Source organism: Artemia franciscana, chromosome 1 (assembly GCF_032884065.1).
Source record: "Artemia franciscana chromosome 1, ASM3288406v1, whole genome shotgun sequence".
Classification (NCBI taxonomy): domain Eukaryota; kingdom Metazoa; phylum Arthropoda; class Branchiopoda; order Anostraca; family Artemiidae; genus Artemia; species Artemia franciscana.
Genome location: NC_088863.1, coordinates 14,068,521 through 14,095,371, shown reverse-complemented (window position 1 = coordinate 14,095,371; position 26,851 = coordinate 14,068,521). Strand labels below are relative to the sequence as shown.

The window sequence follows — 26,851 nt, the reverse complement described above, 5'->3', positions numbered from 1 at the left end:
TAAAGGAGAAAAACAAAACTAAAAAACGAATGTATATACAGACCGGGACACCGGGATACAAATGACGACCGGGACCCGGGACACAGGGAATATAAATGACGACCGGGACACAGGGACACAACTACAACGGGGACACCGGGGGAAACAGGGGGATGTAAATGACGACCGGGACACCGGGACAGGGAATGGTCGATTAGCAATCACCATCAACAAAGCTCAAGGGCAATCATTAGAATCATGAGGTATAGATCTGAATACAGATTGTTTTCCCATGGACCATTATATGTTGCATGTTCAAGAGTCGGTAAACCTGACAATCTATTTATATGCAAAGACAATGGGACAGCAAAGAATGTTGTATATTCGCAAGTTTTACGTAGTTAAAACCATATATATATATCTATCTATATTCACAGGTGGGACATAGGGACACAACTACAATGGCGCGTAACTATTATGGCGCGTAACGACTTACGCGCGCGGGGGGGCTTGGGGGGTGCGCGAAGCGCCCCCACCAACTAGGTGTTGGGGTGGCGCGAAGCGCCACCCCAACAGCTAGTATATCTATATATATAAAAATAAGTTGTCTGTCTGTCTGTGGATGGATCAGGTGACGTCACCTGAAAAAACTGGATCAGGTGACGTCAAAACTGAAAAAACTAAAAAAAGGCAAAAACTACAAAAAAAACTAAAAACTAATAAAAAAAAATAAAAAAGCTAAAAAACTAAAAAAACTAAAAAAGGCAAAAACTACAAAAAAAACTAATAAAAAAGCTAAAAAACTAAAAAAAATAAAAAAAGGCAAAAACTACAAAAAAAACAAAAACTAAAAACTAATAAAAAAAATAAAAAAGCTAAAAAACTAAAAAAACTAAAAAAACTAAAAAAACTAAAAAAAGGTAAAAAACTAAAAAAACTAAAAACTAAAAAAAACTAAAAAAAATGAAAAAACTGAAAAATAAGCTAAAATAAAGGTAAAAACCAATAAAAAACTAAAAAAAAAAAATGAAAAAACTAAAAAAAGGCAAAAACTACAAAAAAAACTAAGAACTAATAAAAAAAGTAAAAAAGCTAAAAAACTAAAAAAACTAAAAAAAGGTAAAAAACTAAAAAAAATAAAAAATAAAAAAAAACTAAAAAAAGGAAAAAACTGAAAAATAAGCTAAAATAAAGGTAAAAACCAATAAAAAACTAAAAAGAAAAAAAGGAAAAAACTAAAAAAAATTTTCATCTAAAAAACTAAAAAAAAACTAAAAAAGGTAAAAACTAAAAGAACTAAAAAAGAAAAAAATAAATGACGACACTCAAAGAGAAAGCGACCAGGACAAAAGGAATGTTCGATTAGCAATCAACAAAGCACCGGGACACAGGGAGTATAAATGACGACCAGGACATAAGTAAAAAAAAAAACTAACAAAACTAAAAAGAAGGTAAAAACTACAAAAAAACTAAAAAGAAAAAAAACAAACTAAAAACTAATAAAAAAACTAAAAAATCTAAAAATCTAAATAAACTAAAAAAGAAAAAAAAAAGGAAAAAATAAAGGAGAAAAACAAAACTAAAAAACGAATGTATATACAGACCGGGACACCGGGATACAAATGACGACCGGGACACAGGGAATATAAATGACGACCGGGACACAGGGACACAACTACAATGGGGACACCGGGGGAAACAGGGGGATATAAATGACGACCGGGACAAAAAAACTAAAAAGAAAAAAAAACTAAAAACTAATAAAAAAACTAAAAAATCTAAATAAACTAAAAAAGAAAAAAAAAAGGAAAAAAATAAAGGAGAAAAACAAAACTAAAAAACGAATGTATATACAGACCGGGACACCGGGATACAAATGACGACCGGGACACAGGGAATATAAATGACGACCGGGACACAGGGACACAACTACAACGGGGACACCGGGGGAAACAGGGGGATATAAATGACGACCGGGACACCGGGACAGGGAATGGTCGATTAGCAATCACCATCAACAAAGCTCAAGGGCAATCATTAGAATCATGAGGTATAGATCTGAATACAGATTGTTTTCACATGGACCATTATATGTTGCATGTTCAAGAGTCGGTAAACCTGACAATCTATTTATATGCAAAGACCATGGGACAGCAAAGAATGTTGTATATTCGCAAGTTTTACGTAGTTAAAACCATATATATATATATATATATATATATATATATATATATATATATATATATATATATATATATATATATATATATATATATATATATATATATATATATATATATATATATATATATATATATATATATATATATATATTCACAGGTGGGACATAGGGACACAACTACAATGGCGCGTAACTATTATGGCGCGTAACGACTTACGCGCGCGGGGGGGCTTGGGGGGGTGGGGCGCGAAGCGCCCCCACCAACTAGGTGTTGGGCTGGCGCGAAGCGCCACCCCAACAGCTAGTATATATATATATATATATATACTAGCTGTTGGGGTGGCGCTTCGCGCCACCCCAACACCTAGTTGGTGGGGGCGCTTCGCGCCCCCCCCAAGCCCCCCCGCGCGCGTAAGTCGTTACGCGCCATAATAGTTACGCGCCATTGTAGTTGTGTCCCTATGTCCCACCTGTGAATATAGATATATATATATATATATGGTTTTAACTACGTAAAACTTGCGAATATACAACATTCTTTGCTGTCCCATTGTCTTTGCATATAAATAGATTGTCAGGTTATCCCCCTGTTTCCCCCGGTGTCCCCGTTGTAGTTGTGTCCCTGTGTCCCGGTCGTCATTTATATTCTCTGTGTCCCGGGTCCCGGTCATCATTTGTATCCCGGTGTCCCGGTCTGTATATACATTCGTTTTTTAGTTTTGTTTTTCTCCTTTATTTTTTTCCTTTTTTTTTCTTTTTTAGCTTATTTAGATTTTTAGATTTTTTAGTTTTTTTTATTAGTTTTTAGTTTTTATTTCTTTTTAGTTTTTTTGTCCCGGTCGTCATTTATATCCCCCTGTTTCCCCCGGTGTCCCCGTTGTAGTTGTGTCCCTGTGTCCCGGTCGTTATTTATATTCCCTGTGTCCCGGTCGTCATTTGTATCCCGGTGTACCGGTCTGTATATACATTCGTTTTTTAGTTTTGTTTTTCTCCTTTATTTTTTTCCTTTTTTTTTCTTTTTTAGTTTATTTAGATTTTTAGATTTTTTAGTTTTTTTATTAGTTTTTAGTTTTTTTTTCTTTTTAGTTTTTTTGTAGTTTTTACCTTCTTTTTAGTTTTGTTAATTTTTTTTTTTACTTGTGTCCTGGTCGTCATTTATACTCCCTGTGTCCCGGTGCTTTGTTGATTGCTAATCGAACATTCCTTTTGTCCTGGTCGCTTTCTCTTTGAGTGTCGTCATTTATTTTTTTCTTTTTTAGTTCTTTTAGTTTTTACCTTTTTTAGTTTTTTTTTAGTTTTTAGTTTTTTTAGTTTTTTACCTTTTTTTAGTTTTTTTAGTTTTTTAGCTTTTTTATTTTTTTTATTAGTTTTTAGTTTTTTTGTAGTTTTTGCCTTTTTTTTTAGTTTTTTGTCCTGGTCGCTTTCTCTTTGAGTGTCGTCATTTATTAGTTTTTTCCTTTTTTTTTTTAGTTTTTTATTGGTTTTTACCTTTATTTTAGCTTATTTTTCAGTTTTTTCCTTTTTTTTAGTTTTTTTTTATTTTTTATTTTTTTTAGTTTTTTACCTTTTTTTAGTTTTTTTAGTTTTTTTAGTTTTTTAGCTTTTTTACTTTTTTTATTAGTTTTTAGTTTTTTTTTGTAGTTTTTGCCTTTTTTTAGTTTTTTCAGTTTTTTTTTTAGTTTTTTATTGGTTTTTACCTTTATAGTTTTTTTAGTTTTTTAGCTTTTTTATTTTTTTTATTAGTTTTTAGTTTTTTTTTGTAGTTTTTGCCTTTTTTTAGTTTTTTCAGTTTTGACGTCACCTAATCCAGTTTTTTCAGGTGACGTCACCTGACACATCCATCCACACATCCATCCATCCATCCATCCACAGACAACTTATTTTTATATATATAGATATATATATATATATATATATATATATATATATATATATATACTAGCTGTTGGGGTGGCGCTTCGCGCCACCCCAACACCTAGTTGGTGGGGGCGCTTCGCGCCCCCCCCAAGCCCCCCCGCGCGCGTAAGTCGTTACGCGCCATAATAGTTACGCGCCATTGTAGTTGTGTCCCTATGTCCCACCTGTGAATATAGATATATATATATATATGGTTTTAACTACGTAAAACTTGCGAATATACAACATTCTTTGCTGTCCCATTGTCTTTGCATATAAATAGATTGTCAGGTTATCCCCCTGTTTCCCCCGGTGTCCCCGTTGTAGTTGTGTCCCTGTGTCCCGGTCGTCATTTATATTCCCTGTGTCCCGGATCCCGGTCATCATTTGTATCCCGGTGTCCCGGTCTGTATATACATTCGTTTTTTAGTTTTGTTTTTCTCCTTTATTTTTTTCCTTTTTTTTTCTTTTTTAGTTTATTTAGATTTTTAGATTTTTTAGTTTTTTTATTAGTTTTTAGTTTTTTTTTTCTTTTTAGTTTTTTTGTAGTTTTTACCTTCTTTTTAGTTTTGTTAATTTTTTTTTTTACTTGTGTCCTGGTCGTCATTTATACTCCCTGTGTCCCGGTGCTTTGTTGATTGCTAATCGAACATTCCTTTTGTCCTGGTCGCTTTCTCTTTGAGTGTCGTCATTTATTTTTTTCTTTTTTAGTTCTTTTAGTTTTTACCTTTTTTAGTTTTTTTTTAGTTTTTAGTTTTTTTAGTTTTTTACCTTTTTTTAGTTTTTTTAGTTTTTTAGCTTTTTTATTTTTTTTATTAGTTTTTAGTTTTTTTGTAGTTTTTGCCTTTTTTTTTAGTTTTTTGTCCTGGTCGCTTTCTCTTTGAGTGTCGTCATTTATTAGTTTTTTCCTTTTTTTTTTAGTTTTTTATTGGTTTTTACCTTTATTTTAGCTTATTTTTCAGTTTTTTCCTTTTTTTTAGTTTTTTTTTATTTTTTATTTTTTTTAGTTTTTTACCTTTTTTTAGTTTTTTTAGTTTTTTTAGTTTTTTAGCTTTTTTACTTTTTTTATTAGTTTTTAGTTTTTTTTTGTAGTTTTTGCCGTTTTTTAGTTTTTTCAGTTTTTTTTTTAGTTTTTTATTGGTTTTTACCTTTATAGTTTTTTTAGTTTTTTAGCTTTTTTATTTTTTTTATTAGTTTTTAGTTTTTTTTGTAGTTTTTGCCTTTTTTTAGTTTTTTCAGTTTTGACGTCACCTAATCCAGTTTTTTCAGGTGACGTCACCTGACACATCCATCCACACATCCATCCATCCATCCATCCACAGACAACTTATTTTTATATATATAGATATATACTAGCTGTTGGGGTGGCGCTTCGCGCCACCCCAACACCTAGTTGGTGGGGGCGCTTCGCGCCCCCCCCAAGCCCCCCCCGCGCGCGTAAGTCGTTACGCGCCATAATAGTTACGCGCCATTGTAGTTGTGTCCCTATGTCCCACCTGTGAATATAGATATATATATATATATGGTTTTAACTACGTAAAACTTGCGAATATACAACATTCTTTGCTGTCCCATTGTCTTTGCATATAAATAGATTGTCAGGTTATCCCCCTGTTTCCCCCGGTGTCCCCGTTGTAGTTGTGTCCCTGTGTCCCGGTCGTCATTTATATTCCCTGTGTCCCGGGTCCCGGTCATCATTTGTATCCCGGTGTCCCGGTCTGTATATACATTCGTTTTTTAGTTTTGTTTTTCTCCTTTATTTTTTTCCTTTTTTTTTCTTTTTTAGCTTATTTAGATTTTTAGATTTTTTAGTTTTTTTTATTAGTTTTTAGTTTTTATTTCTTTTTAGTTTTTTTGTCCCGGTCGTCATTTATATCCCCCTGTTTCCCCCGGTGTCCCCGTTGTAGTTGTGTCCCTGTGTCCCGGTCGTTATTTATATTCCCTGTGTCCCGGTCGTCATTTGTATCCCGGTGTACCGGTCTGTATATACATTCGTTTTTTAGTTTTGTTTTTCTCCTTTATTTTTTTCCTTTTTTTTTCTTTTTTAGTTTATTTAGATTTTTAGATTTTTTAGTTTTTTTATTAGTTTTTAGTTTTTTTTTCTTTTTAGTTTTTTTGTAGTTTTTACCTTCTTTTTAGTTTTGTTAATTTTTTTTTTTACTTGTGTCCTGGTCGTCATTTATACTCCCTGTGTCCCGGTGCTTTGTTGATTGCTAATCGAACATTCCTTTTGTCCTGGTCGCTTTCTCTTTGAGTGTCGTCATTTATTTTTTTCTTTTTTAGTTCTTTTAGTTTTTACCTTTTTTAGTTTTTTTTTAGTTTTTAGTTTTTTTAGTTTTTTACCTTTTTTTAGTTTTTTAGTTTTTTAGCTTTTTTATTTTTTTTATTAGTTTTTAGTTTTTTTGTAGTTTTTGCCTTTTTTTTTAGTTTTTTGTCCTGGTCGCTTTCTCTTTGAGTGTCGTCATTTATTAGTTTTTTCCTTTTTTTTTTTAGTTTTTTATTGGTTTTTACCTTTATTTTAGCTTATTTTTCAGTTTTTTCCTTTTTTTTAGTTTTTTTTTATTTTTTATTTTTTTTAGTTTTTTACCTTTTTTTAGTTTTTTTAGTTTTTTTAGTTTTTTAGCTTTTTTACTTTTTTTATTAGTTTTTAGTTTTTTTTTTGTAGTTTTTGCCTTTTTTTAGTTTTTTCAGTTTTTTTTTTAGTTTTTTATTGGTTTTTACCTTTATAGTTTTTTTAGTTTTTTAGCTTTTTTATTTTTTTTATTAGTTTTTAGTTTTTTTTGTAGTTTTTGCCTTTTTTTAGTTTTTTCAGTTTTGACGTCACCTAATCCAGTTTTTTCAGGTGACGTCACCTGACACATCCATCCACACATCCATCCACACATCCACAGACAGACAACTTATTTTTATATATATAGAAGATATATATACTTGCGAACTTGCGAATATACAACATTCTTTGCTGTCCCATTGTCTGTGCATATAAATAGATTGTCAGGTTTACCGACTCTTGAACATTTGTCCGCATATGACGTCTGAATTATTTCACACTAATACAAAAGAAGAAAAAAACTAAAAAAGGTAAAAACTACAAAACAAACTAAAAAGAAAAAAAACTAAAAAAGCTAAAAAACTAAAAAAAACTAAAAAAAGGTAAAAATCTAATAACTAAAAAAAAACTGAAAAAAATAAAAAAAGGCAAAAACTACAAAAAAAATAAAACTAATAAAAAAACTAAAAAAGCTAAAAAACTAAAAAAACTAAAAAAAACTAAAAAAGGTAAAAAACTAAAAAAAACTAAAAACTAAAAAAGAAAAAAACTAAAAAAAGGAAAAAACTGAAAAATAAAAGAGAAAAAGAAAACTAAAAAAATATGAATAAATATATATAAAAATAAGTTGTTTGTGGGTTATGTCTGTCTGTCTGTCTGTCGAGTGACGTCGTGTTTGTCCGCATATGACGTCTGAATTATTTCACACTAATACAAAAGAAGAAAAAAAACTAAAAAAGGTAAAAACTACAAAAAAAACTAAAAAGAAAAAAAACTAAAAAAGCTAAAAAACTAAAAAAAAACTAAAAAAAGGTAAAAAACTAAAAACTAGAAATAAGAGAAAAAGAAAACTAAAAAAATATTAATAAATATAAAAAATATAAATATAAATATAATATAAATTAGCAATCAACAAAGCACCGAGACACAAATGACGACCGGGACACAGGGAGTATAAATGACGACCAGGACATAAGTAAAAAAAAAAAAAACTAAAAAAACTAAAAAAATGGTAAAAACTACAAAAAAACTAAAAACTAATAAAAAAACTAAAAAATCTAAAAATCTAAATAAACTAAAAAAGAAAAAAAAGAAAAAAGGAAAAAAATAAAGGAGAAAAACAAAACTAAAAAACGAATGTATATACAGACCGGGACACCGGGATACAAATGACGACCGGGACACAGGGAATATAAATGACGACCGGGACACAGGGACACAACTACAATGGGGACGCCGGGGGGCACAGGGGGATATAAATGACGACCGGGACACCGGGACACAAGGAATATAAATGACGCCCGGGACACTCAAAGAGAAATCACAGACTGGAACACCGGGACACAAATGACGACTGGGACACAGGGAATATAAATGACGACCGGGACACAGGGACATAACTACAAAGGGGACGCCGGGGTGCACAGGGGGATATATAAATGACGATGGCGACTCAGGGAATGGTCGATATGACGTCTGAATTATTTCATCATATACCAATTCGAAAACAAAAGTATACAAGCTGATGTAGCTGAGTTGGTAACGCGGTGGTAAAAACCAATAATAAAACTAAAAGACACAGGGACACAACTACAATGGCGCGTAACTAATATTGGTAGAGCGTTATGTTTCAGGTTGTAGATCTGAGAGGTTCAAACCTGAATACAAAGGAAGAAAAAAAACTAAAAAGGTAAAAACTACAAAAAAAAAAACTAAAAAAAAGAAAGAAAAACTAAAAACAAAAAATTTATTTCATCAACCAATTCAAAAACGAATGTATTCAAACCCGAGTAGCTGAGTTGGTAACGCGTTATAATAAAAAGAAAAAAAAACTAAAAAAACTAAAAAAAAACTAAAACAAGGTAAAAACTACAAAAAAAAAACTAAAAAGAAAAAAACTAAAAACTAATAAAAAAAAAAAAAAAAAAACTAAAAAAGAGAAAAAAAGAAAAAAAGGAAAAAAACTGAAAAATAAAGGAGAAAAACAAAACTAAAAAACTAAAAAGGTAAAAACTACAAAAAAAAACTGAAAAAAGAAAACAGAAAAAAAACTAAAAAAATGTAAAAACCAAAAAAACTAAAAAGAAAAAAGGAAAAAAAAAAACGCAAAATTTATTTCATCATATACCAACCAATTTAAAAACGAATGTATATACAGACCGGAACACAAGGTATTTATCTCTATATATATATATATATATATATATATATATATATATATATATATATATATATATATATATATATATATATATATATATATATATATATATATATATATATCTATATATATAAAAATAAGTTGTCTGTCTGTCTGTCAGGTGACGTCATGTTTCTGTGTCAACTGACGTCATGAAGTTAGTTGTCGTCATTTTTGCTATGACGGTGGCGTCATTAATGGTATTTAAGACATGCGTTCACGAAAAAATGTTTAATTGTAAAATGACTGAAGAACCTACAATGGCAACAGCCAAGGAAGCTGCTCAAAGAGTCTATGCCAAAAAACTTGCTGCTGATAGAGAAAGTAAGAAAAGAAAGCGTGCCGAGGAATCATAGAGAAAGTAAGAAAAGAAAGCGTGCCGAGGAATCACAAAAACACCAAGAAAACAGGCTTGCGGCTAAAGAACGCAAAACCGCGCAGTTAGATGAAAATCCACCTGGAAAGCGAGAGTCAAAACATATCAAAACTGAAAATGATAGCAATGATGATTGGGTTTGGATTTTGACTTGGATAAGGTCATCAATGCCTACCAGAATTAAGTTAAAAAATAAAGGTTCGGCGATATGTACTTCATAGTGACGCTGAAAAATAAAGAAGAAAAAAAACTGAAAAAATGTAAAAAACTAAAAAAATAAAAAGAAAAACACTCAAAGATAAATTACAGACCGGGACACAAATGACGACCGACACAGAGGGAATATAAATGAAGACCAGGAACCTCAAAGAAAAATTACAGACTGGGACACCCGGACACAAATCACGACCGGGAATATAAATGACGACCGGGACACTCAAAGAGAAAATACAAACTGGGACACCAGGACACAAATGACGACCGGGACACAGGGAATATAAATGCTATTTATATGCACAGACAATGGGACAGCGAAGAATGTTGTATGTTCGCATGTTTTACGTAGTTAAAAATATATATTTATATCTATCTCTATTCACAGGTGGGACACAGGGACACAGCTACAATGGCGCGTACCTAATATGGCGCGTAACGACTTACGCGTTCGGGGGGCTTGGGGGGGCCTGAAGCGCCCCACCAACTAGGTGTTGGGGTGGCGCGAAGCGCCACCCCAACAGCTAGTATATATATATATATATATATATATATATATATATATATATATATATATATATATATATATATATATATGTGTGTGTCTGTTGCCATTGTAGGCTCTTCAGTCATTTTACAATTAAACATTTTTCCGTCTACAATCTTCTTACAATTAAGAATTTGTCTAAGAACGATTTTCGTAAATACTTTTAATGACGTCATCGTCATAACAAGCATGACGACAACTAACTTCATGACAACATGACGACATGATGACATGACGTCACTCGACAGACAGACAGACAGACATAACACATAAACAACTTATTCTTATATATATAGATATATATATATTTATATATATATATATATATATATATATATATATATATATATATATATATATATATATATATATATATATATATATATATATATATATATATATATATATATATATATATATATATATATAGATATATATATATTTATATACACTGTCTCTGCAAAAAGTTCACTTTTCATTCTCAATCTAAACATCTGTTTTTCTCGTCCTTCTTCGTTGTGGCTTCTAAATGTGTGGTCACCATTATAAATTTTGAAGGCTCTTTGATTGAATATTTCATTTTGCATTTCCAGCATAAATTCTTCAAATGTAATATTTCCCATATTCTGATCCTTTTCTATAAAGTACTCTTCCTATGCTTTCTAAAAGGATAAATGCGTACAAGTTTTTACGTGTATACAGCTCTAAAGTTATTTAATAACTGATACAAATTACAAATGAATTTCATTACAAGCTCCCGTGGCACCGCCTACTTTTGACAAATTTTCCAATTACTACGCAATAAGCGGAAATTCCCCAGCCATAGTTGCTGGCTGTACAATCGAATGGCTGTACAACCGAATCTCATTACGTCAGCAAATTCCTGCGGAATCTTTCGCCTGATTTATAATTGTCATCTTTCAAAGTCTGGCTTAAGAAAATTGTTATTCAAGGGGCTATCAGTTTTCAATTTAATATCATTGTATGTGTATCACAATTAATATTTAATTTTTATCAATGTTTACATTTATGGGCTTTTAAGCTTGTAGACTTCAAATCTGAGACTACAATTTTAATATAACAGTATAATATAAAAATGAACTAAGTGGATTTTTCACAAAAATTGTTTTATCATCATTGAAGTTAGTTTTCCGGGATTTCTTAGGCTATTGATTATAAATGTGATAATAAATTGTGAATGTAAAAGTCAAAATATGCTACTGCTTTTTTGATGACTGCCCCCGGCCATTTTCTACTATTTTATTAATCTTAATTTATACTATCGACAAATATTAACACCTCTGATGTTAATATACAAAAATTACGCCTAACTAAAAACACATTCGATAGAAATTTGCAATTAAATCTATGATTTCAGTCTCTTAATGTTTTTTTTTTCTTTCTTTCTTTTGTGCTTTAGGCTTCTTTTCTTTTTCTTCGTACTTTCAGCTTCAGACTTCGGCTATTATGATTCTCTGTTTTTATGTTCGGTCACTTTTTAGTTTGATTTTATGCATATGTTTTCTCTGTTTTAAAAGCTTTTGTAGTATTGTTTCTTACGGTATTTTTAAACCAACCTATTGTAGCAAAGATGGTATTGCAAAGACCTTTGCTGAGGTGTCTGCGCTTGCTTCATTGGTTAGAAGTTTATCTTTCATTATTGTTGGGACTGTTTATTACAGCCAGTATTGTCTTGGAAATCACACATTTGGACAAAGTTCCAGCCTCCTATCCCCAATATCTCAAGATCCATATAATTTTCCTATCTATTAACTATTTTCGCCGTTATTCATCCGTGCCTCGATTTATTTTTGCATTTTAACTATACAGTCTCCTTCTTTCAAAAATTAATAGTCCTGCATTTTAAAGCAACCTAAAAACTTAACCGAAAGGATCTTTTAAAGTCATTTTAACTATGCCCAATCATCTCAGTTATTCTACGCAGTTGTTCCTGTTTTTGTCTACGCACTAATTTATATGAAAAGAATTTGTGCTTATCGGTTATATAGTAAACACTATTGATCGCGGATGATGTGAACATGACACAAGAAACTGGTCAAGCATTCTCTTTATGGCACACAATTAACTTTGGCTTAGTTGGAAAATAGATTGTAGCTATATTTTATTTATGTATTTAGTCGGTATTTTGGTTTGGATAGGTTACATATTTAATATATGCTATTCTTTAACCCCTAATCATGGCTACATTCCTTAACCCTAATCATGGCTACATGGTTTCTGAATGAAAGGTTCTCATCAAGCAGGATACCAAGAAACCGGACCACCTGATTCTCTGGTCTACACAAGGAGCCGTGTGACATCTGAAGGTGTGTAAGCTGAGGGAAAGCTACACCAATTTTAGAAAAAATAAGAAAATGTGATCAACATTCAAGACCAAGTAATTGGCATTAAACCATGACATAATTCTCTCAAATAATGCCACAAGGTTAGACTTGATATCACATTCCGTCTTCCCAAGGGTCCCAAGAGTGGCATCATCAGCAAAAGCAACTAGAAAATCTTCATTTGAAGAAGTATTGGAATACGACTGAACATTAGGCTGACACAGCTTGCAACATGCCAGAGGCCTGGTGTTTTTTTTACAGCTAAAATTAGATCATTAACATAAATCAAAAATAAAATGGGACCAAGAACAGATCCCTCCGGGATGCCATAATATACTTCAGAAGAGCTCCGGAAAAGTGGATCAGTTGAAATAAGCCTACCAGAAATTGAAGTTATATGAGGGAATTTCCAACCGTGCATAGGGTAAATTCATTGGTACAGGCGAATTCATGAATAATGCAGGAACATCGTAAAAACATACATATTTTAGAAACTACAGACTTCAAAAAGTAAAAAAAAAATTTTTTTAGGCTATTTACGGTTACCATAAGGTGGCTGTAATATTAATAAGAATATTTTACACCTTATACATTCTTTGAATTTCTTTTTTATACTTTTTTTTTATAGTGAATTGATGATTGGACAACTTCCAGATTTCGTGTAGAAGAGAGAGTGGGGGACGGGGTCGTGGTGGTAGAATAGGGCCATTGGATGATTCTTAATCAGCTACTGAGACGACCGAGCCAGAGCGTGTTCGAGTAACCTATATTCCAGAGGAGGAGGAAGAAACCTATTAGCTCGTTATTCACCGTGGAACCCCTGCTGGAATAAATTTTAGCAAATTTTCAAATGTAGCAGCCAAGGTTAGTCTTTTTGGGACCTGTACTTCGCTTCGCTCGGTGAAAATAAAGACTTTATTCTCTTTCTCAAAATAAATTCAATTTCATACTATTTTACGGTGCAGAAAATTAGTAAAACATTGGACGTTTGGATTTTTTATGTGTCATTTATATGAAAATTGTTCTCTAAAATTAATCAAGGTCCTATAGGAGCATACCCAAAGTTGTGACCTATTTGCATCGTTTCTTTATTATTACTGTATTTTTTCTGATCCTGACCATTTAATGCGAAGCAAATAAGAATCCGAGACTCGTCACAGAATGTGACGAGTCTTAAACAAGAATGTCTCTCTCTAAAAGCTTGGATTTGTCAATAAACAAATTTAGTTTTGTTACTCCTACATAATTATGTCCACTGCTTTTATACCTCAAAGGGGGAGGGTCTTTAATATATGTCACCAGATGATTTATAAAAAATGTTAAGAAGGCTTGGAGGGCGAAACGAATTTTTGCAAATCAAGTGACCAATGACCAATATGACCAATCAATTGACTATTTATAAATTCAAAAACATTCCTTTTGCAATTAGAAAAAAAGAAGATTTTTCCTCCATCATTAGAAATTCAATTATTATTTAGGCAAATAAAAGATCTAAAGCCGAACTGGTCAGCTATGATAAAACAATGAAACGAAAATGACGCAACGGGTCTATGGCCAGTGCAGGAAAATGAAGAGAACAAAAAATCCAACGAATGTTTCGCCCGTATAAAACACGACGTCTTCGGCGTAGAGAAAAAAAACTAGAATCTAAAACCAAAAAAAAAGTATAAACATAAAATATACATACAAACTAACTAAAATACATAATATACAATTAATCACATGTACAATTGGAGGTTTTTTTTTTTAACTTGAATATGTCTCTTGACAACTTGCTCTTCTAGCGATGAGGAAGGAAGCCATTGTCTTTTCGAAAAATTTGGGATCGGGATCTTGAAATCCCGTTCCTTAATTTTTATTCTTTGCTATGAGTGGCCAATGTTGCTTGTGGAATTATTTAAAGGCCTTTTATTTCCCTTTTTCAAGAGTTGGAGCTTAGGGGCGTAATTTTCTATGTGGCAGGGGGTAACTGCCCCTCCAAGTACTAAATAGTACATTTATAACTTCGAAGACCATTTAGACCATTTCGAAGTACATTTATTGTATCAAACGGCTTATTTTTTTTGTTTTTACTTTCACTATCGCTTGATTTGGGAAAATTGGCTCCAACTGTGCCCCCCCCCCCTAGGATTTTGACGAAAAGACGCCCCTGTCCCAGCTGTTTGTTATATAATTATATGCCCAGTTGTGCACAGGTCCAAACTGTTAAGAGGAAGGAATTTTTCATATAGGCTGTTGCCTAAATTGAAAAACTACATTCTTTTCGTGTCATGACATGTTGCTTCTAGGATTATTCACCCTTCACGACCTCGTCTCCAAAAAAAGCTCTGGTTTGTAAGTTTATATTAAATACTGTTAAAAAAGGAGCATCTTGACAATTTTAATGGTCTTAGTTTTACTTTTGATGAACGAATTGTTACAAAAATGTAAATTTTTAACTTTTAAGTACTTATTTAAGAAATTATTTCGAATTTAAGTACTAAGTTTCTCATGTGACTTATATTATTAATTTAGTTGCTAATTATTGTGACTTTTTTGCATTGCTTTTTTGTAAGTATAATTAATAAGTTAAATTATTAATCCTCCTTGTGTTGGATTTTATAGGTAACAGACGAAGACCTTCCTAGTGGAATTGATTCTTTTGATCCTGCCAGATGGCGTTCAATAATATTAGCTAATATAAAGAAATCTGGATATACCCAACCTACACCTGTTCAGAAGTCGGCAGTTCCAGTCATCATGAAGAAAGGGGACTTAATGATGTGCGTAGAGACCGCCTCTGGAAAAACCACAAGTTCATGAAACTATGTAATCAGTTAAATATGAAAGGAATTTGAACAACTGCGAAATTACGGTAATTTTATAGAATGTTAATTAATTTCTAATAATAATTATATAAAAATTGGAAAGACTAATAAGAAAGGGTACTATGTGCCTTTTCTCCAGGCCAGCTCCTGAAAAGAACTGGTTGCTGAAAAACTGTTTCTTCGATAAATGTAAATGAATAATTACACTGATAAGGATAAATATTTAGACTAATAATTATTAATATTAATCGCATACAATAATTAAACGAAAAGGTAAAAATCAAAAAGGAAAACTTCATGGCTTGTGCCCAGGCTAAATCCAGAAAAAACTAGGTTGATAAACAAAGCTATTATGCAAGTTAATTTGAAAAGGAATTAGAATAATTTATAATTATATAGAATTTTAATTATTAATGATAGTGCTTAAATAGAAGAGCGAATAACCAATAAGAAAGGGAACTTAATCGGTTGTACCCATATTGACTCGAGAAACAATACAAGCAGATTAAATTATTTCAGAAATTTAATAGAATAAGGATTACAGTAGATATCAAATAATCCATAATTATATAGAATGTTAATTAGTTATTAACAATAATTTCTGCATAGAATGATTAAATGGCAAGTGCCCAGACTGGCTTTGAAAACCTTTCCAGCTTATAATTATGTTCTTGAGGGTAGGACAGAGATATAATTTATATTAATTAAACACCAAACAACAAACGGAAAAAATAATCAACACGGGACTAACTGAACACTAAAAAAAAGGAAAGAAAAACAACCTTAAGTTATAAACAGGTAACTAGAAATACCAAAAAGAAAACGGGGGAGGGGTCTAAATGAAGAGAGCACTAAAAGATTTTCTTGTAATGACCTTTCGCTGCTCGCTTGAATTCCGGATATCGAATGGTAGTAGATTCCAAATATTCGGTGCAAAAAATCTAACTAAAAAAGAGGCTCTTTTTGTTTAGGGTGCTTCTTGGACGGTGTCACAAGAATGTTGGGTGTTATAAGAATGCAGATATTGATTTATTGTGAACATATTTTGGAATGATGACGGAAGGAGGCTATTGAAATATTTAAAGCAAAAAGTTGCGATCTGGAAGTCTCGAGTCTTCGACACAATAATAAATAATTTATTGCGGAATATCAAAATAAATAATCGCAATATATAAAACTTTGAATTAAAATGAGTGGTGAAATATTATCACAATGATTTCCTGTATCACTGTTTTGCTCTGGGGTTGTATGGCTGTAGCTTGTTACGGTGCCAGGTGTAGTGCTTCTTTTTTGCAATAATCGGTTTCAAGCGTTGTTAAACCCGATAGAACAAGACATTCTGCATAAGGTAGCAGTGTATCCCCCGAAATCACTCGCAATGTACGCCTTTGTATTCCCTCAAGTTGGTTAGTTTCATCTTTGGAGAAACGAGCGTGCCAGACTGGGAAGGCATATTTTAGAATCGGTCTCATGTGAGTTTTGTAATAAGTAATTATTGCATCTTTGCTTAGATTAAAGGGGCGTAATTTTACCAAAGACCTTAGTAGAGGGATAATTTGAGAAACTAAATCATATATATATATATATATATATATATATATATATATATATATATATATATATATATATATATATATATATATATATATATATATATATATATATATATATATATATATATATATATATATATATATATATATATATATATATATATATATATATATATATATATATATATATATATATATATATATATATATATATATATATATATATATATATATATATATATATATATATATATATATATATATATATATATATATATATATATATATATATATATATATATATATATATATATATATATATATATATATATATATATATATATATATATATATATATATATATGATATATATAGATATATATTCGTCCCATATCAATCAATCGTTAAAAATGACACCCAGAATTTTCATTTTCTGAACTACTAGTACACCCACTTCAGGTAAATCTGTTACCCTATGCTTTAAAAATGAAATCCTCATTATTTCTGGTTTCGTTCTATTTATGGTGAGTTTTTTGGCTGAAAAGTCTCGCTCCAGTCTCGTTACCATATCCTGTGGGTCTAGGATTTCGTTCTACTTCTGTAGTACTATCATTTTTAAGTAGTCTGCGAACTTTGCGCGATCTTTGTGCCATGTAGCCATCATTTTGCAAAGTAGCGAGAATAGCTTAGTTCCCTGAGGTATACCACATGTTTGGGTCGTTATATTTGACAGCTCGTTTTTATATTTGGTGTTCTGTTTTCGTTCAGATTAGAAACTTTCAACTATCTTGATTAAGAAAGAGTGAAAACCTTCCATGTGTTTAAATATTTCCTCATGGCTAGAGGTATCAAAGCCTTCCTGACATCTACTTGTAGAAGTTCAACAAATGCCTTATTTTTTTCAAGGTGGGTTACCATTGTTTCAAAAATTTTTACAAGGTAGTGGCTTGTACTACACCCCGGTTGGAAGCCGTATTGTCGGGGGTCTATTATTTCGCTGAGTCCTTGTAGTAGCCATTTGTATAGGAAAGTTTTATAAAATTTGGATAATAATGGAGTTAAAGAAATTGGTCGTACATCGCCCAGTTCTTCGGGGTTCATGACTTTCGAGACTGGGATAACGACTGCCTCCTTCAGTGGCTCTGGAAGTGTTCCTGTGATCAGGGACTGGTTAATGATACAAGCAATGAGTTCTGATAAGTAAATGACATTTTCTTTGAACAGAGTTGGTGGTGGATCTGCTGTGGGTTGATTTACTTGTTGAAATTTTTTAAGGACTTTGAAGACATCTAGAGGCAGTATTGCAGGAATTTCAGCTACATCGATGCAAAGAGCTCTTGTTTCAGCTCTTGTGTTAGATAGGCAAATTTCTGAGAACCACTCATTTAGATCATTTGCAGTGACGTGTATTCCTTACGTGGAAAGTCGTGGAGGGTTGAGTGCGTGTTAATTTACGAATTGTCTTATGAAACGTATGGGAGTCTGAGTTAATTATTTTGGATAGATTTTCACCACAGGCATTTTTTGCTTTCTTACATTCGGTTACAACGATATTCCTCATTTTTTTTCCAGTGCTCTCGGTTTCCTGATTTGTGCAATCTGTTGCGCTTTCTGATAAGCTTCTTGATCTCGGGTGTGACCCATGGGTTTTCAGCAGAAGATCGTTTTACAAGTTTCTCTGGAAGAAAAATATGGTTGGCATTGGTCATTTCAGAGTTGAAAAGTTCTATCGTCTGATTGACATCAGATAGTCTATACAGGTGAGCCCAGATTTCGCCTATGCACCAACTAGAGAACCCTTTTTTTCCTTCTACTGTGAAAGGTCAACATTTAATAGTTTCTTTCTTAGCTATTGGCTTCGTATCCTTAGGTCTCCACAGTATTGGAAAAAGAGTACTCTTGCCTAGCCTAGGCCCTGATTCAGGGGGATGGTTAAACTCTCCCACATATGCGAAAATCAGATCGATAGTTAATTTCTCCTTAGTAGGTACTCTGACCACCTGTTTTATATCAAGAGATAGACTGATCCAGCGCCTTTCGTGATCGTTGAAAGCGCCTAGTAGCACTATGCCACTATTCGTATTAGTTTGTCGGATTTGGTTGATGGATGTATGGAGGTATTTATTAGGACTTTACAGTAGTCAGCACGTTGCGGAAAGTACAGGACTCCAAAAATAATTGATGAAAAAGCTCTTGGCATTTTTTGGGGTTTAACTTTTTTTTTTAGAGAAGTTTGTAGGTATGCATATGTTCATTTAATTACAAGACATTGTGTTCAATGTCTGCTTTTATGTAGACACCAACTCCGCCACCGTGTGTAATAATGTTGCCATCTTTATCAGTACGGTTTCTTGTGTAAAGCTCATAACCAGGAATGCTAGCAGTAGAAGGGATTGTAGACCACGTCTCTGTGATGCAGTATACTTTGATCTCTTGGCTTTTTAGGTGAACACTAAGTTAAGTGATTTTATTGCAGAGTAATTGAGTATTAGCAAGCATTATAGTTGGAAGGTCGAAGCTTAGCGTTTTTGAACTGCTAGGATATGATGTAGATATTGTGTGATTTGTGACTCTATTACATTAAGATTATCAGATTCAGGAATTTCCGCGAAGACCAAGTTACGTCGCTTTTCTTCCCGTAATTGCTTCTCCTTTTCAGCTAATAGAAGTGTTTCGATTGGGTTGATTGCGTAGGCTGCAGTGGGTATACTTGCACCAAAACCGGCTGCTCCATTTTTTGCCTCATGAGAATACAGTGCTTGATTGCCAGAATTTGGAATTGATCGTCCCCGTTCATTTGGATTGATGGTTTTCGTGCGATCTGCCATTATCCTAACTTGTAGCTGCAGATGGGCTACATTCCGCTTGGAGCAGGATGAACATTCGTATCGAAACAAGATTGATTTTGGGTCATGAAGTTTCATCGAGAAGACAATATCGGGGTTTGTTCCACGGCAGGAGGCATGCTCCCACTAACTACAGAAGAAGCAGCGAAATGATGTGCTAGCTTCAGTCTGGGTGTGGCAATAACTATAAGGTTCGCTGCGCAATTGTATGGTAGGGTTTTCATGAACCAAAGGACTTTCACCGATGATTGAGGGTTCATTGTTGTCTGAAGACTGCGTTGAAGCAGTAGATACAGTAATGGAGTTTTGATTGTGCTGCCTTTCGCTGTTCGGAGTTCCGACTGTCGCGGCTTTTGGTGTGTTTTTTACCTCTTTACATTGATGACATTGCCATTTCCCCAATAATTTTTCAGTAGCTTCTTTGCCGAGGATGACAGATGCTCAGGAGAAATGGAACCACTTTGTGCAGGTACGGCATTGAATTCCGCCTTGAGCTCTTGTAACATTTTTCTTACATTTGGGACATGGATCACCAGCTATTTCTCAGGAAATCGTGTATATTGTTGTTTCACTATTCCGCGCAATCAGTTCGCTTGCAAGCACAAGTCCACTACCTGTAGGAAAAGTTAATAAAAATCCAAGAATGTCTATTTCATGTGCGCGCGCCCAGCGCTGAATTAATACTCAAGTTATTGAAATCACCCTGGAACAAGGGCGTAAGGACCCTCTCACCTATTCCCCGGAATATACGGGCTACTGAATACCAGTGGGTATAGTGTGGTGCTTCTGGAGGGTTCTTTCCTCTCTTCTGCTTGTTCTGAAAAAAAATCAGCACCTTAATTAATGGAGCAAAAAAGCACTATATGACTTTGGAAATATAGATGGCGGGCCAGTCTACTTGAGAAAACAGATAACGCTAATGAAAATACCCAGAGAGAAGGACCTTTTCTAGGGACTAGGGAAATTCTCTCAAATAAATTTAACTATAAATCTATCATTAGAGTGTACATAAACTATCATTAGAGGCTATCATATAGCAATTTTGAATCGAAAGTTGATATTATCTGCATGTTGAACCGGAGATACAATTTGAATTGCTTTCTTTAAGATGATTTGAATTCTTTTATATCAAGAAATAAAATTGCTTGCCCATATTGAACACTCATAAGACAAATGAGAATGAAAAATATAATAATAAATCATTTTAATATTTTCTTAGGAAAACGGAATTTAAGGTAGCGAATGATTCCTAGGGACCTTGAAAGTTTGTTACCAACTAACTTTGCATGTTCTTTCCTTGAAACATTCTCATCAACTATAAAACACAGATATCTACAAGTTTTAACTCTTTCTATGGTATTATTACCTCTCTTAATTTTAGATCTGTTTCAATTGATATTATTCCAGAAAATACAATATAATTTGTCTTACTATAATTAAGTGTTAAATAATTCGAATCTGCCCATGACACAAATTTATTGAGAGCGGTTTCCATTTTTTCAAACAGTTCGTGGTAACGAACTGTTGTAAGGAGCGACCTGGCTCAATAGTAACCAAAACTCTAAAAAATGGAATTTCGATACCAATAGCTACATCAAAAGAATCGCATTTTAATGCTGGTTTTAAATATATAAGTTTCATCAAGTTTAGTCTTACCCATCAAAAGTATAACAATGTTTAGTTTTCATTAATTTTTAGCTATATATATTTTCTGGAACTGTTTCTTTAAAGCTGGACTATTAAAGAGTAGCATTGAATAATTTGTTTAGGCTTCTGTCAATATCTTCAGATAAAAAAAAAATATTCAAAGCAGGGACTATTTCTTAGGACCCGTAATTTCTCGCCACTTGTTGTTATAAAAACTTAACCGAAAGGATCTTTTAAAGTCATTTTAACTAAGCCCAATCATCTCAGTTATTCTACGCAGTTGTTCCTGTTTTTGTCTATGCACTAATTTATATGAAAAGAATTTGTGCTTATCGGTTATATAGTAAACACTATTGATCGCGAATGATGTGAACATGACACAAGAAACTGGTCAAGCATTCTCTTTATGGCACACAATTAGCTTTGGCTTAGTTGGAAAATAGATTGTAGCTATATTTTATTTATATATTTAGTCGGTATTTTGGTTTGGATAGGTTACATATTTAATATATGCTATTCTTTAACCCTTAATCATGGTTACATTCCTTAACCCTAATCATGGCTACATGGTTTCTGAATGAAAGGTTCTCATCAAGCAAGATACCAAGAAACCGGACCACCCGATTCTCTGGTCTACACAAGGAGCCGTGTGACATCTGAAGGTGTGTAAGCTGAGGGAAAGCTACACCAATTTTAGAAAAAATAAGAAAATGTGATTTACCAACATTCAAGACCAAGTAATTGGCATTAAACCATGACATAACTCTCTCAAATAATGCCACAAGGTTAGACTTGATATCACATTCCGTCTTCCCAAGGGTCCCAAGAGTGGCATCATCAGCAAAAGCAACTAGAAAATCTTCATTTGAAGAAGTATTGGAATACGACTGAGCATTAGGCTGACACAGCTTGCAACATGCCAGAGGCCTGGTGTTTTTTTACAGCTAAAATCAGATCATTAACATAAATCAAAAATAAAATGGGACCAAGAACAGATCCCTCCGGGACGCCATAATATACTTCAGAAGAGCTCCGGAAAAGCGGATCAATTGAAATAAGCCTATCAGAAATTGAAGTTATGTGAGGGAATTTCCAACCGTGCATAGGGTAAATTCATTGGTACAGGCGAATTCATGAATAATGCAGGAACATCGTAAAAACATACATATTTTAGAAACTACAGACTTCAAAAAGTAAAAAAAAAAAATTTTTTTTAGGCTATTTACGGTTACCATAAGGTGGCTATAATATTAATAAGAATATTTTACACCTTATACATTCTTTGAATTTCTTTTTTATACTTTTTTTTATAGTGAATTGATGACTGGACAACTTCCAGATTTCGTGTACAAGAGAGAGTGGGGGAAGGGGTCGTGGTGGTAGAAAAGGGCCATTGGATGATTCTTAATCAGCTAGTGAGACGACCGAGCCAGAGCGTGTTCGAGTAACCTATATTCCAGAGGAGGAGGAAGAAACCTATTAGCTCGTTTTTCACCGTGGGACCCCTGCTGGAATAAATTTAAGCAAATTTTCAAATGTAGCAGCCAAGGTTAGTCTTTTTGGGACCTGTACTTCGCTTCGCTCGGTGAATCGCTTTTAATTTAAGGAGTTGTTGCTATGGTCATTTGTTGCTATTGTTGTTTGTTCTGTTGCTACTCGCTCATGCATGGCATTTTCAATTGAGTTGAGATTCCTTTCTTCTGCTTGTGTTTGTAGCTGGAGATGTGTAAGATCTGGCCCTATGTAGATCTCACAGCGGGTCTGGGGATCTGTAGAATTTCGCAAATTTTGGTTGTTTTTCAGAGTGCTGTTTCGTTTTTCTAAAGTCAAACTTGGTTTGTCATTTTCTCTTGTTCTTCCTAGTCGCCAAGTATTAATAAAATCCTTGATTTCTAAGGTGGCACCTAAGTTGTTATTTCGGCAAAGTTCAATGATTACTTGTGACTCTATTACATTAAGATTATCAGATTCAGGAATTTCCGCGAAGACCAAGTTACGTCGCTTTTCTTCCCGTAATTGCTTCTCCTTTTCAGCTAATAGAAGTGTTTCGATTGGGTTGATTGCGTAGGCTGCAGTGGGTATACTTGCACCAAATCCGGCTGCTCCATTTTGTGCCTCATGGGAATACAGTGCTTGATCGCCAGAATTTGGAATTGATCGTCCCCGTTCATTTGGATTGATGGTTTTCGTGCGATCTGCCATTATCCTAACTTGTAGCTGCAGATGCGTACCAATAATATTGTTACGAAATATCAACCCACCAAAGCTTTGCAATGGCACGCAACTTGCCGTAAAAAAAAACAATGGAAAACGTAATAGAGGCAACAATCTTGACAGGGCCTTTTGAGGGCGAGGCTGTTCTTATTCCTCGCAATCCCATGAGTCCAACAGATCTGCCTTTTCAATTTAAAAGATTACAATTCCCAATTCGATTAGTATTTGCAATCACCATCAACAAAGCTCAAGGGCAATCATTAGAAAAATGCGGTATAGATCTTAATACAGATTGTTTTTGTATTATTGCATGTTCGAGGATCGGTAAACCTGACAATCTGTTTATATGCACTGACAACGGGACAGCGAAGAATGTTGTATATTCGCAAGTTTTACGCAGTTAATTTGTATTGTATATGTATATCTATCTATCTATATAAAAATAAGTTGTATGTATGCATGTTTGTTTGATTGTAAAAAGAACGTTTGTATATGACATCATTATAAGTATATAAGGCTTTTTATATGCACAGACAATGGGACAGCCAAGAATGTTGTATATTCGCAAGTTTTACGTAGTTAAAAATATATTTATATATTTACGTAGTTATATATATATAAATATATATATATATATATATATATATATATACTAGCTGTTGGGGTGGCGCTTCGCGCCACCCCAACACCTAGTTGGTGGGGGCGCTTCGCGCCCCCCCCAAGCCCCCCCGCGCGCGTAAATTCCCTGTGTCCCGGTCGTCATTTGTATCCCGGTGTACCGGTCTGTATATACATTCGTTTTTTAGTTTTGTTTTTCTCCTTTATTTTTTTCCTTTTTTTTTCTTTTTTAGTTTATTTAGATTTTTAGATTTTTTATTTTTTTTATTAGTTTTTAGTTTTTTTTTCTTTTTAGTTTTTTTGTAGTTTTTACCTTCTTTTTAGTTTTGTTAATTTTTTTTTTACTTATGTCCTGGTCGTCATTTATACTCCCTATGTCCCGGTGCTTTGTTGATTGCTAATCGAACATTCCTTTTGTCCTGGTCGCTTTCTCTTTGAGTGTCGTCATTTATTTTTTTCTTTTTTAGTTCTTTTAGTTTTTACCTTTTTTAGTTTTTTTTAGTTTTTTAGATGAAAATTTTTTTTAATTTTTTCCTTTTTTTCTTTTTAGTTTTTATTGGTTTTTACCTTTATGTTAGCTTATTTTTCAGTTTTTTCCTTTTTTTTTAGTTTTTTTTTTATTTTTTATTTTTTTTAGTTTTTTACCTTTTTTTAGTTTTTTTAGTTTTTTTAGTTTTTTTAGTTTTTTTAGCTTTTTTACTTTTTTTTATCAGTTTTGTTTTTTTGTAGTTTTTGCCTTTTTTTAGTTTTTTCAGTTTTTTTTTTAGTTTTTTATTGGTTTTTACCTTTATTTTAGCTTATTTTTCAGTTTTTTCTTTTTTTTTAGTTTTTTTTAGTTTTTAGTTTTTTTAGTTTTTTACCTTTTTTTAGTTTTTTTAGTTTTTTTAGTTTTTTAGCTTTTTTATTTTTTTTATTAGTTTTTAGTTTTTTGTGTAGTTTTTGCCTTTTTTTAGTTTTTTTAGTTTTTTAGCTTTTTTATTAGTTTTTAGTTTTTTTTGTAGTTTTTGCCTTTTTTTAGTTTGACAACTTATTTTTATATATATAGATAGTTTTTTTTTTTTACTTATGTCCTGGTCGTCATTTATACTCCCTGTGTCCCGGTGCTTTGTTGATTGCTAATCGAACATTCCTTTTGTCCTGGTCGCTTTCTCTTTGAGTGTCGTCATTTATTAGTTTTTTCCTTTTTTTCTTTTTAGTTTTTTATTGGTTTTTACCTTTATTTTAGCTTATTTTTCAGTTTTTTCCTTTTTTTTAGTTTTTTTTTATTTTTTATTTTTTTTAGTTTTTTACCTTTTTTTAGTTTTTTTAGTTTTTTTAGTTTTTTAGCTTTTTTACTTTTTTTATTAGTTTTTAGTTTTTTTTTGTAGTTTTTGCCTTTTTTTAGTTTTTTCAGTTTTTTTTTTAGTTTTTTATTGGTTTTTACCTTTATAGTTTTTTTAGTTTTTTAGCTTTTTTATTTTTTTTATTAGTTTTTAGTTTTTTTTGTAGTTTTTGCCTTTTTTTAGTTTTTTCAGTTTTGACGTCACCTGATCCAGTTTTTTCAGGTGACGTCACCTGACCCATCCACACATCCACAGACAGACAACTTATTTTTATATTAAAAAAGGTAAAAACTACAAAAAAAACTAAAAAGAAAAAAAAAACTAAAAAGCTAAAAAACTAAAAAAAAACTAAAAAAAAACTAAAAAAAAGGTAAAAATCTAATAACTAAAAAAAACTGAAAAAAATAAAAAAAAGGCAAAAACTACAAAAAAAATAAAAACTAATAAAAAAACTAAAAAAGCTAAAAAACTAAAAAAACTAAAAAAAACTAAAAAAAGGTAAAAAACTAAAAAAAACTAAAAACTAAAAAAGAAAAAAACTAAAAAAAAGGAAAAAACTGAAAAATAAAAGAGAAAAAGAAAACTAAAAAAATATGAATAAATATATATAAAAATAAGTTTTTTGTGGGTTATGTCTGTCTGTCTGTCTGTCGAGTGACGTCGTGTTTGTCCGCATATGACGTCTGAATTATTTCACACTAATACAAAAGAAGAAAAAAAACTAAAAAAGGTAAAAACTACAAAAAAAACTAAAAAGAAAAAAAACTAAAAAAGCTAAAAAACTAAAAAAAACTGAAAAAAGGCAAAAACTAACCGGGACACAGGGAATATAAATGACGACCGGGACACAGGGACACAACTACAATGGGGACGCCGGGGGGCACAGGGGGATATAAATGACGACCGGGACACCGGGACACAAGGAATATAAATGACGCCCGGGACACTCAAAGAGAAATCACAGACTGGAACACCGGGACACAAATGACGACCGGGACACAGGGAATATAAATGACGACCGGGACACAGGGACATAACTACAAAGGGGACGCCGGGGTGCACAGGGGGATATATAAATGACGATGGCGACTCAGGGAATGGTCGATTAGCAATCACCATCAACAAAGCTCAAGGGCAATCATTAGAATCATGAGGTATAGATCTGAATACGGATTGTTTTCCCATGGACCATTATATGTTGCATGTTCAAGAGTCGGTAAACCTGACAATCTATTTATATGCACAGACAATGGGACAGCAAAGAATGTTGTATATTCGCAAGTTTTAAGTAGTTAAAAACATATATATATATATATATATATATATATATATATAT

At 32.4% G+C, this 26,851-nt stretch overlaps 2 protein-coding genes across 8 annotated transcripts in view; both read left to right on the top strand.

Annotated features, from left to right (window-relative positions):
• The window catches only part of LOC136026093 (FGGY carbohydrate kinase domain-containing protein-like), a 461,793-nt gene that overhangs the window by 138,109 nt on the left and 296,833 nt on the right, over nucleotides 1–26,851 (top strand). The window lies entirely within an intron of this gene.
• LOC136026012 (uncharacterized) overlaps nucleotides 1–26,851 on the top strand; it is a 110,339-nt gene that overhangs the window by 16,020 nt on the left and 67,468 nt on the right. For 2 of the 7 annotated variants that reach the window (XM_065702172.1, XM_065702189.1), the window contains exons 5-7: nucleotides 13,137–13,372; nucleotides 15,113–15,362; nucleotides 22,675–22,910. The exons of 1 other annotated variant lie outside the window; for it this stretch is intronic. In XM_065702172.1, the coding sequence (XP_065558244.1) occupies nucleotides 13,137–13,144 (8 nt within the window). In that variant the 3' untranslated portion in view covers nucleotides 13,145–13,372; nucleotides 15,113–15,362; nucleotides 22,675–22,910. Of the gene's footprint in view, nucleotides 1–13,136; nucleotides 13,373–15,112; nucleotides 15,363–18,440; nucleotides 18,629–22,674; nucleotides 22,911–26,851 lie in introns of all 7 variants that reach the window. 4 more of the 7 variants (XM_065702181.1, XM_065702197.1, XM_065702206.1 and 1 more) reach the window with 4 other exon arrangements.